The sequence below is a fragment of the Trichoderma camerunense genome (assembly GCF_050948025.1).
Source record: "Trichoderma camerunense strain CBS 138272 chromosome Unknown V8C40scaffold_2, whole genome shotgun sequence".
Classification (NCBI taxonomy): domain Eukaryota; kingdom Fungi; phylum Ascomycota; class Sordariomycetes; order Hypocreales; family Hypocreaceae; genus Trichoderma; species Trichoderma camerunense.
In genome coordinates this window covers 2728607-2742916 of record NW_028145368.1, presented here as the reverse complement: position 1 = coordinate 2742916, position 14310 = coordinate 2728607, and the positions used below count along the sequence as shown (strand labels likewise).

The window sequence follows — 14310 nt, the reverse complement described above, 5'->3', positions numbered from 1 at the left end:
ACTTCAAGTGTGTGCATCATAGGACCAACTTGCGCGCTCTACCTTATCCAGTGTCGAGGCGCCAATTCTACGACATCACGAGGTTCCTGGACAAGCCGTCACCATGTCCACCGACGATCTGAGCACCCACCTGGCCGACTCCGGCATCACCATGCGGTCCGACAGCGAGCAGTACTCTCCGGGCGATGAGGTCTCATCACCGTCATCATCGAACTCGCCGGTCATTCTCTACAAGGCCCCAACAGCATGGAGCCTGATACGGAGCGCCGCCATCAATCTGGTTCTGCCATTTATCAACGGAATGATGCTGGGATTTGGAGAGCTGTTTGCTCATGAGGCAGCATTCCGGTTAGGATGGGGTGGTACAAAGGTCAGTTCCATGTTAACTGAGCTTTCCTCGCTATCCAACGGGATTCTAAGACTACACAGCCTTCGTCCCCTTATTCGCCATATCCAAATCAAAAGCATTGAAAGCGCAAGCTGCAGATGAATGGCTAACGTGGTTATATACAGGTTTTCCCTCTTTCTCGAAGACGAGTCCACCCCATTGGCCCAGGCATCGAAGTCCGTGAACGACCAGAGCGACCCGGGCCTTCACTAAGTGATTACGCAAGCTTAGAGTAGAAGAAAAGATGGAATGATGATGACAGGGGCATTGTATATGAATCAATCAATTCTAAATAAACAGATGCGGGCGCTTTTTCAAAAGACTGTGGCCCATCTGCTGCACTTTCAGAGCTCCCCAACCATAGGCAGCTAGTAGCAGCGGATAAGTGGCCGCGAATTGTACACCAGCAGATTGCACGAAGCTGTAGCCATTGCATTAAAATAAACCAATTCAACTTTTCTCATGGCATAGACAGCTGCTTTTTCTTCTAATTAACTCTTACTGCATATCCATCGCCCTGAAATCTCCGCCTTTATGCAGAGTACATCCATCTAGCATCAGACACCCGCGCAGTGCAAGTAGCGCCGCTCATCTGCAGATCGCAAAGTGGCGTGGGGTAGGTCCGAGGTTCATCCGCCACATCGAAAAATTCCCCAGACGGGCGCAACAATTTGATATTCGTATTGCATTCATCCTTATATAACCTCGACAAACCGTCGCAATGCTTCCAAGCAGAGGGATTGCGCGTTCCCTCCCCTCACCGGGAGCCTGGACACAGACGCAGAGCCGATTGGTGGTGAGCAGGATATTCAGCCCGTTTCTTCATATACATGTAGTTTTGCAATCGTGAGACTTTTTGCAGAACTGACCATCCCACCTCTAGAACCTCTCGAGTCGAAAATTGGGCCATGGACGGCAATTCGGCACCTCGTTGCGAAAGGTTAACGGTGGTCTGACGACGGCATCGTCACCATTCCGAACTCGATATGCGGCCGCCGCTCCAATTGTCCTGGGAGGCGTCTCATCGTCAAGATCGCTTTCTCTGTGGGGTTGGGGTGGAAGCAGCAACAAGGACGCCTCTGCTGCCGAAGCCGCTGCCTCAACACCAGAGGCAGCAAGCGTTGCTACTCCCGCACCGGCAGAACAAGCCTCTACGGTAGTATCTGCTGCTCCGACCGACGCCGCGGCTGCTGCATCTGCGACTGAGCCCGCCGCCGTCGCCGCCTCCGATGTCGACCTCTCCTCGATCTCGGCGCTTATCAACGGCCAGGACATTCTCAACATGCGCGAAGAGATTGGCTACTTGCACGCAATTGGCCTCGACTATGGCTGGGGATTCACTTCCATCATGCAATGGACGCTCGAGCACGTTCACGTCTGGTCAGGGCTGGGCTGGGGCGCCTCCATCATGGCCACGGCTGTCCTGCTGAGGGCCATCATGTTCTACCCCCAGATCCAGAGTCTCAAGTTCAACGCCGTCATGCAGAGGATGAGAAAGGACCCGCGGTCCAACGAGGCCATGAAGCTAGTCCAGCAAGGTTTCCAGGAGAGCGACATGGAGATGCGTCAGCGTGGTCAGGTTCTGAACAAGCTGCTGCGGACCGAGTACGGCGTCAGCAACTGGGGCATCCTGTGGTCTCTTGCGCAGATCCCCTTTACATTCGGTCTCTTCCGTATCGTGAGCGGCATGACGCACATCCCCGTGCCTTCACTTGAGAATGCCGGCTTCCTCTGGTTTGCCGATCTTGCCGCCACGGACCCCTACTTTATCCTCCCCGCCACCGGTACCGCTCTGATGATGGGTGCTCTTCTGGTAAGTTTCTTCGACTGTCTCACACATTCTAGTAGCCATGACTAACATACATTACTCCCCCAGATCAACGCCAAGCACACGCCCAAGCAGCAGAGAAAGATGCTCAAGCCCATGATGTACATCTTCGGCACCGTTGGCTTCATCGGCACAACATTCCTCTCCGCCGCCGTCAACCTCATGACCGTCGCCCTCGGCGGCTCCACCCTTCTCACAGCCCTCATCCTCAACATCCCCTCCATCCGCCGCTCCCTCGGCCTCCCCAACGGCCCCGTCGACGAAGCCGTCGCCCCCCAAAAGACCATCCAGTACGAGGCTCCCCGCACCGAGACCCCCGGCATGGCCGGCCTCAGGGAACGCCTCACCAGCAGCCTCGACGACATGAAGAAGGGCGTCTCCGAGTCCGTGTCCAACTACACCGGCACGTACTCGGGCACAGAGCAGGAGAAGGCAGAGAGGAAGCGCCGAGAATTGATCCGCCAGCTGGAAACCACGCGGAAACAGCAGGAGCGCGAGCAATTCGAGTTGAAATACAAGGGCAAGAAATAAATAAAAATTCAAGGGAACACAAAATCCGGACACATAGAGGATATATCAACAGAGGGAGAACGGCAGCAGTAGAGATGCTATCTACCAAGGGAGGGGAAAGCCAAAGCAAAAACGGAGCGTTTTAGGGAGCGTTTTCTTGTATAACACACCCCTTTCTTCTCTTTTCTATCCATGTACTACCTAAAGCCTACCGCTAGTGTAAAGTAAATACTGTACGTAGATGTATACAACGAGAACGAAAAAAAAAAGCGAGAGGAAAAGAAAGGGATGGGTGGGTGGAAACTCTGTACGACGACAAAGTTGAGACATTGTACAATAAACAAAGGGAGGTGGGCGAAATTTCTGTTCAAGCCAAATAGACACACTCAAAGAAGAAGAAAATAAAAGAGAAACACTCCTGACAATACGCTCAATTCTCAAAAGCAAAAAGCCTTGCTTGAAAGTATATGTAGAAAAAGAAAAGAAATCTCTCGAGCTCAAGCCCTATATAGTAGTTTCTAACTACCTATTTCTTTCTTTCTTTCTGTCTTCCCATTTTTTGTTCTTTTGCCTCCAAATGTTCCCTACGTACACACACTCAACAATAACGTTCCATACCAAGCTTTTTCTTTTTTTCTTCCTCTCTCATTCTCTCAAACAAACCCAAATTTCACTTTTTTCCTCTTCCCTCCCAGTTGACATTTTTGTACGATTCATCAGTATCGTATTAATTATGAGTGAAAAAGAAGCACACCAAAGAAAACACAAAGGGAAAAACAAAAACCGAAAAGTGCTCATCATTCGCGTCCCAAAAAAAAGGCCCAGACAATCAATACGTGCCATCCCAAACATTTGAAAAAGAAAAGAAAAAGGAGGGTGCAAGTTGGTATAAGTAGTTAAACAGTAATTTTGAAGCAAAGGGGGGAGTGAGTGTGAAGAAGGAAAAGAGAATCATCCGTCACTTGGATTATACCACAGTTCCGTCGCTGTCAATCAGGATCGGCGCTTCTTTGGTGTTTGGCCTGTTGATCTCAGCAATCTCACGACCTCCCTAATAGGCATGTTAGTCCAGTTCCCGACGTAGAATTTGTATTGTGTGAGAGTGAGTGGTTCTTACCTTCCAGCTGCCAGCTTCCAACAGTTGTGCCAAGGTCATCTCATGGCCATCCAGCTCCGCCTCCAGTGCCACGTTGACATCCTCCAAGAGCTTGTCGAGCAGAGCAACTGTCAGCCCTCGCCATTCGACAATGACATCGTCTGAGGCCTCAAACATGGGCGCGACTTCAATGGCCTTGATTCCAGACTGTTTGCAATACGCGCCGTAATTAGCCAGCCCGCGAGCCATGTCTTCCTCCCTGAGAGTCAGGACACCCAAGTCGACAAAGAGGCCACCGTTGCGGTACTCTGGCAAGCCCGTCAGCAGCTCTGTGCCGGCAAAGTGCATATTTAGCAGGGATTGCATAGGCTGCATGAGCGAATACGCAAGCCACTGTGTCAGGTTGTGGAACGGCAGGATAGATTCCCACGAGTTTGATCCCGCGGGCAGGGCTTCGCAGGACCAGGCATCACCAAGCGGGACGCCGTTGATTGCTGTTCGAGTAGGCCAGATGGAGGAGAGACCATCCATCAGGAGATTCCACAGAATTGGCAGGGGGACAATGAGGACTGATGATGCTTGGGTTGCAGGGTGTGATAGCAAGTAGTCTGCAAAACAGTTAGAAGGCACGCAAACCTTCATGCCAAGGCAAATCTTCACTCACCAATCATGTTACCGGGACGGCCATCAGCCCCAAAGAACTCGGAATGCTCGTCGAGAGCCTCTGACAGCTTGACCAGGACCTCTGTTCGACCTTCCAAGCCAATGAGCTCGTTGTCGGCGTCGGCCTGCATACCCGAGGCAAGTTTGGCTGTGTTAAGAGCCCCCAATGCTCGCTTGTCAACCTGATGCTTGTTGGTTGGGCTTGCTGAGAAAATTCCCTAGTTATTCCAAGTTAGATGTCAAAACTCCCAATGACAAGGCTGAGATAAGCTTACTGATTTGAACATCTCCAAGGAAGCGACTGCGATACCCTCGGAGCGCCTGTAGGTTTTGCCGTTCTCGACACTCTTGTAGGTCCAGGTGGTTCCAGCGCCCGCATCCAGCAGTACGCTGATGGTGAAGAGGTCGATGAGTCGGCGGCATCGCTCTGCGTTGTCGACGGTCTCGGGCCAGCTATTCAAGAGCTCGACTACCCGATCTCGACCTCCTACACAGAAATGCTGATACCGACCATGGCTAGGAATGTCCTGGAAAGGAGCTTCGTGGTCACGCTGTACAAGCACATTGGTGTTAGTCTAGGCCTGAAACATGAAGTTTGGGAGGCAATGGGTATAGAAAACGGGAGAAAGGCGTGTACACAAGCATGTAGCAGGCAGCAAACTGCATCTGACATCCCGAAACGTTTCGGGTTGAATCAAGTAGACAGTTTAAAGCCCAAACCATTCCAGCAAGTCTTTTGAACTCGATACCGCCATGCAGCAACTTCACCATTGCTCCCATAACTATCCCAGAATTTGCACCCCCTCTGTCCAAAAAACTTCTGCAAACATACCTTGATTAGTCCAGAGACAAACGTCACAACATCTGGAAATTTGTTCATATCAACGTCGAAGTGGACCAGCTCGTTATCTTGGGCCTTTTCCATAAGAGCCTTGGCTCTCTCTCGCACAGCCGTCAGGCTTCGCAGGTAGCCGGCGGGATCCAGCTGAGGGTCCGGCGGCCGGGGCAGATCAATCTTTGGTATTTTGATTGAAGGCATCGGTGATAGAGGCGTGTTGGGAGTGAGCATGCTGCCGGCAGAGACCCGGTTGTTGGCCAGGCCGCGGAATGTGGAGGAGCCGAAGCTGGTGGTGGACTGAGACTCGAGGATGCCCGACTCCCGAGGAGACTTTTGTTTGCGGGAGAAGATACCCATGGCTGCTGATGTTTTTGGTTCGAGAACTGGATTTCCTGGCGGATGCTTGCTTTGCTTTTCGCTCGCAGCGAAATGTGGCAATATGGAGCTTGGAGTAGAGCTCTTTCGCCTTCTCCCTCTCTTTTTGATATAGAAGAATCGATCAGGAACGGGAAGGAGGGGTTTGGACTCGACGTATTCGGAATTGTTTTCGAAGGCTAGCACGAAGCCCGAGACGACGTCGAGGAGAGCAAAAGGAAGAAGAGGTAGAGGGATGGAGGTTGGAAGATGAGGATGCTAAAAAAGGGTATCTCGTGCCGGGTACTTGGTACCTGGCTAGCTGCTGATGAAGCTACAGCACGAGCTTGTACAATAATCAAGTAAGCCGGAGCAGCTCGTCAACCGATGATGGCGAGAATAAGGAGAGAAGAGAAGATCAAGGGGCAAAAAAAGGGAAAAAGCAAAAAAGCAACAAAAGAAGCTCAAGGTTCAAGAAAAAGGCGAGGACGAAAGAGAAATATCCAGACGCTCAACGGTTTAAGGCAAAAAGACAAGGCACAGGCTGGCTCACACAAGCACAAGCACAGGCGATCAGGATTAGGTACAAGAGCCCACACAAAGCACAAGCACAAGCACAACCTAGCACAAGAACAAGATAGAACAAGAACAAGCTCCCCGGCCGTGGCCAATTTTAGGGAAGAGTCGCCGCCAGACCCCCGACCATCGACTGGAGCTGCCAGAGACCCGGAACTCACACGCAACGAACCCGCCATCGGCTACAAATTGCAAGGAGACGGGCGGGGGTACGAACAGTGGCAGCGCCTGCGAGCATCCCAGACAGGCCCCGACAGGCCCCCAATAGCGGTTACCAGCTGCCAGGTACGACGAGTCGGCGTCGTGCTATCCGACCAGGGGGTCCCTCCAGGCCCTGCAGCAGGCCCGTAGCAGCAACCAGGACCTGTTCTCGTAGCGTTAGTAGCGCTGGTGCGATTTGATGCTCTCAAGTGCTGTGCTGTACCAGGTGGCACGGCGTAGTGCCTGTATTATTGGGCGCTAGCCACCGAGGTGGGCAAGGCACCAGCACGCTACTGGGCCTTAGCACCTCGCGGCTAAGAACCCGATTGCGATATCCGCAGCAACATTTTTGATGAACCGGGTGCGTGTGCACTGCACTCCATCCATCTAGCAGTTGTACGAGTACTCGCAATTTGATGAGGGCGGCTACTGGTGACACCTCTGGCCTCTGCACGACAGCGGCCGAGGTTTGTGTTTGTGCTCCGATGCACAGTTGAGCACATGTCCGTACGAGTACGTGCTCATCTTGTCCTCGAATCAGGGAGGCTTACGGCCACACCACCGACTCACACAACGGCGAGCGATATACCTACCTAGTAGTAGCATACAGGTGGGCAGCCACCGTGTGCGAGTTAGTTGGCAGAACAAGACTAGGGACGAGAGACATTGAACCTTGAACCTTCTTGTGCTCCCTTGGGCGCGGGACTCCGCAAGAACCCTTCCCTTCAGGTTAATGTTATGTTCTCAAGCTGCTTTAGCTACAGTAGTGCCCTCTCGGCGTGGAGAGCCAGCGCGGACCCTGAGTGGCTCCCAAAGACCCCAAAGACACACCGGTCAGGGGCATCCCGGACGCCACCTGGGCAAGAGACTTGTCGTGTCTCTGTGATTGTGCTTGTGCTCGCGCTTCCGTGCTGGCGGACTCGGTCCGCGCGTGCAATCTAACATGGACCAGCGGGGGTTTTTTTCCTTCTTGCTCGTTCTTCCTGTTTCTCACTCGGTGTTGAGCCTGACCAGGGGTAGGGGGAGGAAGGGAGGAGGGGGAGGAGGAGCGAGCAGCACAGGCTCCCACCGGCGTGAGCTTGGACGGTGGCGAGATGGTCTCTAGACGGTCCCAGCGCTTGGGGGAGAGAGAGTCTGGGAAACGTCCAAGCGCCTCGAGACCAAGCGCCAGACCGGACGGACACTTGCTAGCAGACGCGGTCCTGTTTTAGCCCTCGGCGGGCGAATCGCGGTCGTCGAGCCGATTGGCGACGGGCTGGCGATCAGTTGCGATTAAGTCGGTGATGCAGACGCGCGACATGACTTGTGCTTCTGTCTGAGCTGAACTGAGTACATAGAGCTGACCCCGAGCTGAACCTGAACTGAGTCGAGGCGAGGTCCTACTACTGTACTATTATCGGCTGCTGCTTTGCAACAGAAACCTCCGGGCATTCGTAAGCTGGATGCCGTTTTGAGAGACGTGCAGGGAGGAACGCAGGTTGGGCGAAAGGCAGCCCAGAGGAAACAAAATTCAATGGAGGTTTTTTGTGCACGTCGTTTTGGTCGGGGACCAGTTTTCAGAGCCGTGCTGGCCACTGAGAGCACATCCAGAGACCGTGGCGAGTGCGAAAAGAGGAATTGAGAAAAAAAGAACCTTGAACCTGAAGGGAAAAAAAGCTCATGACCAGAACCATGCCCATGCCCCGAGTAATTCGCATCCCTGCCACCTGTGCTGCAGGTACGGATGTACATTCCGGATGTGAGATGTTACCACGAGGCCGGGCTAGAGCAATCCCCGGTCCCCTGTCCAGAGTCGCGCCAAAAGTATCCGCCGTGGGCAGCACAGGTACAGCGCAGGTATCCTCAGTCCGGAGCCGGTGCCCCGAACCAAACATCTCGCCTGGCACCCTTACCAGTGGAGGGTACTGGGTACTGCGGCCGTCGTGTGCAGTACCAGTGGGGGACGAGGCGGATGTCCGTAGTGCTCCCTGCGGTGACCTCGGGCGCTGTCCCGTCGCAATCATCATTTTATTTTCCTCGGCCTAGCTGTCTTTGGCTGCTGCCTGTCTGGTCTGCGATCCTCACGGTGCCTTGCCTTGCCTTGCCTTGTTCCATGTACTGTAATGTACGAGCCCAGTTGTGTTTGTGCTCCTCCTTCACCGTATCCAGAAGCTACCGGGAATTGGCTGGTTTTGGCACCTCCCTTGGAGCAGCTCATCCATGCATTGGCAGACCGAGACGTTACTGTAAGGTCCAGTGTATGTCAAATACCATCGGCAGTCAAGTAGTATTGCTTCAGGTTGCAGTAGCATCAGGGATTACTACTACTAGGTACCTTATGAACTACTCTAATACCAGGTAAGTGTCCGGTATTTAGTCCTGTAGTCCAAGTCCCATCAAGACGGAACCAAAAGTCTGATGAGCTCTTCTGGTCAGGCAATCAACATCATACCACCCTAATCTATTCTAACCCCCCGGCACGCTCAAGATTGCCCAGTAGAGGCAGGCCTGGCCCGCGTGGTTGCTTCTCGTTTTTGACATGCCCGGGGACAAGGGCGTCTTAATCTAGACGACTGGTTTTAGGCGATAAAAGACTTTATCCGATCAAACGTTTATATTGCACGCAGAGACCTGTCACAATGGGCGCTCGTTTCAAGATGATTCCAGGGCATCACGGACCGGAATTCCATACAGTCCAGTTCTCCGTTCCGAGACGAATAGCTGGCTAATGGGGTGGTAAAATATTGATGTGCAATGTGGCAGTATGGCTGTGCGCGGCCTCCTTGCTTGGGTTGACCATCCTGCCGGGCATCTCTCGGTGGAAACAGACGATGAAGCAAGCAAGGCCCTCTGCCCAGCCAGCGAGTGCCGTTTTGCCCTGTTCACGTCGTTTCATGCCACTTCACCTGGGGGATTGTCGATGAATGGAACCTGATGCATATCCACAGCGTCAAATATGGGGCCTATAATACGCGGTACTACTAGGAGACACTCGTAATTCAGGAACAGCATCCCGGCAGATGATTGCAAGCCAGCTACTGCACCTCCCAAGACAAGTAAAAAGAGGCGTAGGGCACAAGTGCATGTAACCGTTATCGCCACCTGCAATCAACTTGACTTGGCCGATCAATCTCGTCTCGTCTCGTCGTCATGAACAAGCCAAGCTGCAGCTCCCCCTCTCACATGTCACACACAGCTAAACCTAACGGCTAGCCTGAGTCGAGAAATTTCCAAGCGGAGCCATCTCGCATGCTTACTAGGACCAAGCAGTCTCAATTAGCAATAGGACCGCGGATATTAATTAATTGCAAAAAGCCAAGCCTAACCCGAAACGACGAAACAGCCAGAGAGACATGCGAAGCGACACTTTTTTTTTTTTTTATCCCAGTTTTTCTTTAATTGTCTGGCTGTCTTTGTCATTCTCCCACCATCTAATGTCCCTGGCTACAAGTACGCTCCCGTATTGCTGTATAACACCAGACTGCTAATGTCCAGTACCTTACATATTCTCCCGTCTCGGCGTCTTTATACCCTCAACCCTACTAACCCGGCCGGTGATTTTCCCCCATCCCCAGCAGCTCGGAGTCGACTCCGTTGATGGCAAATCTCTCTCTCTCCCACTCCTTCTCTCTTCTTCTCCCTCTTTTCCCGCCCATGGATCGATTTTAATCAGCCTGCGACCAGAAAAGGCCCACAGTAACTCAATTCGCCGAGGGCACCAGAATAGGCGACCCAAAAGGTCATCACAAGTTCTCTTGCTAGCTTCAAATTCCGCGTATCACGGATAGACAGGCTATCATGGACTCGTTCCGCTTACTCTGCCTTTTTCTATGGGGTCCCGTTCATAGTAGGTGCTCGTAGTCATACAAAGTCGCACTGCGACGATTCATGTCCACCACTTGCAGAAACTACCTAACGCAGCAGCTCACGGCCGAGGCTTGTGACAGGCCGGCCGTTGCAGGTCAATTCCTGCGCGCCATCCATCACACGCTGATCCTCTCCCCCAGGGGCATGTCCCTGTATATGCCTGTTCATTTTTTTTTAACCCTTCTCTCGTCTCTTATTTCCACCTTTCACATGATTTATCGTGGCCCCGGGAACCCGCGTGAGGGTCCAGCCGCCCTGGTAAAAAAGCAAATCTCGGTATCCGTAAATGTGTCTTGTTACGCAGCTCCACAAGGTAATATACGTAGCAGCATTTTTTTTTTTTTTTTTTTTTTTTTCTGTCATAATATACAAGTACAGATGATGTTGCTTCTCGGGAGAGAGTCCCGCGCTACGGGTTCGGCGTACTTCAGAAGACCTACTAGAACGAATTGATGCCACTTCCAGAATGAAACACTCTCTCTAAGATGCGGAGATCAAACTCAATCCCGCAACTATTTCCGCAAGGCTTGGTGTCGTTCCAGAACATGGAGCCGACGGAACAAGCAGATGCGTCTATCGAAAGGGCTGGGCTTGGAATTGGCGCCGCCTCCAGACCCGGAAATACGGCCACGGGTAGCGAACAGCCTCGGGTCCAGGGCTGTTTGATACCACCGTTGCTCTTGCTCCCTTGCCAGAACTCATGTTAGACCAAGGTAGCATTTTCTGAGACTATCTTTTGCTCGAGTAGGCATCTCGTCTCTCGAGAAAACGCCTCATTTGGGAAGAGGTGAGAGCGTCTAAGGTGTTGGTGCGTGCTGCTCACTTCCCGGACAGGTAGGAGGCTGGCCTATTTGGATGTTCAAGTCACATTGCTATTCTAGTAAGCGCCTCGTCTAGATACATAGCCACATGGCACAAAGTACAACATCAGTGTAATATCGCGGCAAATTAAGTAAGATTGGCATCAACAAAAGAAGCTGTTGGTTCCAGGTGTGCTACAAAGTTCGAGTACATGTACGTACCTCCGTCTGACGTCGCAGCTTACCCTGAAGCTGAGACGGGATTTAGGAGATACCGTCTGTCACGTTGCATACAAGGATTCCTATTCTCGGTGATTTTTCTTCTTTTTTCCTTTTTGGTCTTCTCTTTATTTTTTATTTTCTTCCAGCCCTTATTTGTGTACGAGTAATACGAGGTATGTGATTACGCCCGACCTTTGATGTTCGAAATCGGACATCTTTGGAGCTGACGAGGAAGTGCTGAAAGTCGAATCGCTGCCGAAAAAGGAGGTGAACCAACAATTTCGACTGCTTGCACACCTGGATACTTTGCGGATATTTCTCGCTGTAGTCTCGGAATCTATCTACAGCTCTTATTTGCGCAGAAAATGACAATTTCGAGAGTGAATGACAGCGAATTGCGTCACGGCTGCCAACACGAGGTGGTATTGAACTGAGACAGTCTCTCGGCACGCACAACCAAGACACTGATCTACATACATCCGGTGACTCGCGAGCGAAGCGACTATAGCACCGCTATAAAGTGTCACGCGACACTCTGAATCACGGATTTCCGCTCAACAATGGATGTAGGACGTCTAAATCATCTGTCAGGCACACAAGAGTCATTGTTTCTGTCGATATCTAGATCCCCATGCCCTTACTTCTGCTACAATCGCTTCCGATACTACCCCGGCTCGCCCAGATGGGTAGTATGTTTCATAAATCAAGTGCGTCATAATGAGTGGTGAAATGTAGCTGTTTAATTGGATTACCCGCGGAAGCTTGAAATAGAAAGCCTGAAGGAAGCTCTCCCATGTTGCCAAGGCGGCTCACTTTCACCATCTTACATGTAGAGCGAGAAATGGAATCCTATTTCCAGACCCAAGTTCACTTACCCTGGTGCTATTTTCATATTCCCTGACCACCACGTTACCTACTAGGTAGCTATCGTGTCCGATGTGATAGCGACACGTCACTGATAGAAGATGCTCATTTTACCAATGCTGCTCCCTACATACGATACCCTGGAGTATATCACATCTTTCGGCAAAGGGATCACTATATCATTGTACTAGACGGAGCATCTGGACTACTACTAAAGTAAAGCCTGTCGGATGAGACATTGGTGATTACTCCTCCTACTATCTTTTGCTAACAAGTCGTGACACATAATCGAAGCATTCAAACTACGAATAGAGCCTTTCACTTGAACATCCTTGATGCAACCCAACAAGCCTGATATCACACAATCGTTTTAAGCGGCTGTCAATTGACAGTTCTATTTCTTGATAGTATTTGTAGGACGTGCTCCCTTCGAAATCAATAACCCTATTGTCCAAACAAGGCTCTGCCGACAAAAAAAAAAAATAGTCAATCTAGTTACTCAAAGTTAGCGAGATCAATACAACCAAACCGAATAGAAAAAAGAGGCTCACCTGATCAAACTTGGTACCCCTTTCCTCCACAATTAAAGAGCCGGGCATGCCCCCTAGTCCTCGGCTCTGTACCTTGTCCCAGCTATGCTGCGTCCTTCGGTGGCTACTTATCCGCTGTGCGCTCTTGCGCGCGAGGAGAGCGGTCGATTATGAGATGAGATCGGCGACATTCATCGGCATCTCATCGATTTGAGTTGAGTAATACACTGTGATGAGCAAGTTAGTATTTGTCAAGGGGTAGACGCGAGCTTATACAACGTACACTCAATGTCTCGGAGGATGCGCACATCTTCCGTGGTCACAAAGTTGATGGCCACGCCCTTCCGGCCGAATCGTCCACTACGACCAATTCGGTGAATGTAGTTTTCTCGGTTGCTTGGCAAGTCGTAGTTGATAACTAGACTGACTTGCTGCACATCGATACCACGTGCCCACACGTCTGTCGAGATGAGAACTCGGCTGTTTCCCTGTCGGAAGTCTTGCATGATGCTGTCACGCTCCTTCTGGGGCATATCACCATGCATGGAGCTGACGGTAAAGTTGGCCTCGCGCATCTTGTCCGTAAGCCAGTCGACCTTGCGGCGTGTGTTGCAGAAGATGACGGCTTGGGTAATGGTGAGAGTGTCGTAAAGGTCGCACAGAGTGTCGAATTTCCAGTCCTCTTTCTCCACGGCGATAAAGTATTGCTTCAGTCCTTCCAGCGTAAGTTCGTCTCGCTTGACCAAGATTCGCACAGGGTCGGTCATGAACTTGGTGGTCATGTCAAGGACATCGTAGGGAAGAGTGGCACTGACGACCACAACCTGAGTCGCCGGTGGCAAGTAGCGGTAGACATCGTAGATCTGCTCTCGGAACCCCTTGTTAAGAAGTTCATCTGCTTCGTCCAGGATGAGCATCTTGATGTGCCTCGTTCTAAGATGGCGTCTTCGAATCATATCAGCTACTCGTCCTGGTGTGCCCGAAACAATATGCTGGCCGTAGTCGAGCTTGCGAATATCCTCCCCAACGTTGGTGCCACCGATGCAGGCGTGGCACTGCACGTTCATGTAGTCGCCCAATGCCATGACAACCGACTGGATCTGAGTAGCCAGTTCTCGTGTGGGGGACAGGACAAGAGCTTGAGTCTCGCGCACGGCCGTGTCAATAACTTGCAGCATGCTGATCGAGAAGGTGGCTGTCTTTCCCGTGCCGGACTGGGCTTGCGCGATGGTGTCGCGTCCCTTGCAGATCTGGACAATGGCTCGCGACTGGACGGCGGAGGGGGATTCATAGCCGTAAGCGTAGATGCCGCGGAGGAGGTTCTCTAGAAGGTTACTGTTAGACAAATCGACACGATTGAGAGAGGGCGGTGGACTATAGACTAGGTGGCTTTACCCTTCAGCGACATGGCCTCGAAAGTCGGGTGCACCGTCACCTCTTTGGAGGTGGAAAACTCCATCCTCTCATCCGCCTTGCGGTCAATGCCTCCAGCGCCCTCAGCCATGATGTAGCAAGATGGATTGGTGTTGTAAGGGATAAAGTGATTTGCTGAACCTGCTGGCAGCTCCGGGATGATGTTAGGTCGGTAGTTGGA

General features: G+C 51.7%; 6 protein-coding genes across 6 annotated transcripts; 4 read left to right on the top strand and 2 right to left on the bottom strand.

Moving 5' to 3' along the window:
* The first annotated feature begins 1 nt into the window (after position 1).
* On the top strand, positions 2-755 carry V8C40DRAFT_104070 (outer membrane protein TOM13-domain-containing protein). Its single transcript, XM_083210698.1, has 2 exons — positions 2-370; positions 514-755. Exons 1-2 carry the CDS (start codon positions 104-106, stop codon positions 622-624), a joined length of 378 nt encoding a protein of 125 aa, XP_083078321.1. The 5' UTR covers positions 2-103; the 3' UTR covers positions 625-755.
* Positions 756-1082: 327 nt separating this feature from the next.
* V8C40DRAFT_234105 (membrane insertase OXA1) lies at positions 1083-3151 on the top strand. The gene is made up of 3 exons (XM_083213529.1): positions 1083-1184; positions 1272-2201; positions 2265-3151. The coding sequence occupies exons 1-3, from the start codon at positions 1110-1112 to the stop codon at positions 2745-2747; spliced, it is 1488 nt and encodes a 495-aa protein (XP_083078320.1). The 5' UTR covers positions 1083-1109; the 3' UTR covers positions 2748-3151.
* A 486-nt stretch (positions 3152-3637) lies between these two features.
* Positions 3638-5872, bottom strand: V8C40DRAFT_104028 (URC4/urg3 family protein). The gene is made up of 5 exons (XM_083210697.1): positions 5318-5872; positions 4761-5036; positions 4487-4703; positions 3844-4430; positions 3638-3777 (listed from the first exon to the last, which is right to left on the bottom strand). Exons 1-5 carry the CDS (start codon positions 5678-5680, stop codon positions 3694-3696), a joined length of 1527 nt encoding a protein of 508 aa, XP_083078319.1. The 5' UTR covers positions 5681-5872; the 3' UTR covers positions 3638-3693.
* V8C40DRAFT_104027 (uncharacterized protein) lies at positions 5873-6898 on the top strand. The gene has a single exon (XM_083210696.1). The coding sequence runs from the start codon at positions 6065-6067 to the stop codon at positions 6602-6604; it is 540 nt and encodes a 179-aa protein (XP_083078318.1). The 5' UTR covers positions 5873-6064; the 3' UTR covers positions 6605-6898.
* Positions 6899-8352: 1454 nt separating this feature from the next.
* Positions 8353-8888, top strand: V8C40DRAFT_234096 (uncharacterized protein). Its single transcript, XM_083213528.1, has one exon. It carries the CDS (start codon positions 8406-8408, stop codon positions 8793-8795), a length of 390 nt encoding a protein of 129 aa, XP_083078317.1. The 5' UTR covers positions 8353-8405; the 3' UTR covers positions 8796-8888.
* A 3443-nt stretch (positions 8889-12331) lies between these two features.
* On the bottom strand, positions 12332-14295 carry V8C40DRAFT_234092 (ATP-dependent RNA helicase eIF4A). The gene is made up of 4 exons (XM_083213527.1): positions 14112-14295; positions 13000-14040; positions 12738-12943; positions 12332-12677 (listed from the first exon to the last, which is right to left on the bottom strand). Exons 1-3 carry the CDS (start codon positions 14218-14220, stop codon positions 12885-12887), a joined length of 1209 nt encoding a protein of 402 aa, XP_083078316.1. The 5' UTR covers positions 14221-14295; the 3' UTR covers positions 12332-12677; positions 12738-12884.
* Between the last annotated feature and the right edge of the window lie 15 nt (positions 14296-14310).

What these genes read in the sequence shown, in the direction of transcription:
- V8C40DRAFT_104070 (XM_083210698.1), top strand. Translation starts at nt 104, where the DNA reads ATGTCCACCGACGATCTGAGCACCCACCTGGCCGACTCCGGCATCACC. An exon ending in TAGGATGGGGTGGTACAAAG is followed by an intron (nt 371 to 513) that starts GTCAGTTCCATG and finishes GGTTATATACAG; the next exon opens with GTTTTCCCTCTTTCTCGAAG.
- V8C40DRAFT_234105 (XM_083213529.1), top strand. Translation starts at nt 1,110, where the DNA reads ATGCTTCCAAGCAGAGGGATTGCGCGTTCCCTCCCCTCACCGGGAGCC. An exon ending in AGACGCAGAGCCGATTGGTG is followed by an intron (nt 1,185 to 1,271) that starts GTGAGCAGGATA and finishes TCCCACCTCTAG; the next exon opens with AACCTCTCGAGTCGAAAATT. An exon ending in TGATGATGGGTGCTCTTCTG is followed by an intron (nt 2,202 to 2,264) that starts GTAAGTTTCTTC and finishes TTACTCCCCCAG; the next exon opens with ATCAACGCCAAGCACACGCC.
- V8C40DRAFT_104028 (XM_083210697.1), bottom strand. Translation starts at nt 5,680, where the DNA reads ATGGGTATCTTCTCCCGCAAACAAAAGTCTCCTCGGGAGTCGGGCATC. An exon ending in TTGTCTCTGGACTAATCAAG is followed by an intron (nt 5,037 to 5,317) that starts GTATGTTTGCAG and finishes GTGCTTGTACAG; the next exon opens with CGTGACCACGAAGCTCCTTT. An exon ending in CCGTCCCGGTAACATGATTG is followed by an intron (nt 4,431 to 4,486) that starts GTGAGTGAAGAT and finishes ACTGTTTTGCAG; the next exon opens with ACTACTTGCTATCACACCCT.
- V8C40DRAFT_104027 (XM_083210696.1), top strand. Translation starts at nt 6,065, where the DNA reads ATGATGGCGAGAATAAGGAGAGAAGAGAAGATCAAGGGGCAAAAAAAG.
- V8C40DRAFT_234096 (XM_083213528.1), top strand. Translation starts at nt 8,406, where the DNA reads ATGTCCGTAGTGCTCCCTGCGGTGACCTCGGGCGCTGTCCCGTCGCAA.
- V8C40DRAFT_234092 (XM_083213527.1), bottom strand. Translation starts at nt 14,220, where the DNA reads ATGGCTGAGGGCGCTGGAGGCATTGACCGCAAGGCGGATGAGAGGATG. An exon ending in CGAGGCCATGTCGCTGAAGG is followed by an intron (nt 14,041 to 14,111) that starts GTAAAGCCACCT and finishes GTAACCTTCTAG; the next exon opens with AGAACCTCCTCCGCGGCATC. An exon ending in CATCCTCCGAGACATTGAGT is followed by an intron (nt 12,944 to 12,999) that starts GTACGTTGTATA and finishes TGCTCATCACAG; the next exon opens with TGTATTACTCAACTCAAATC.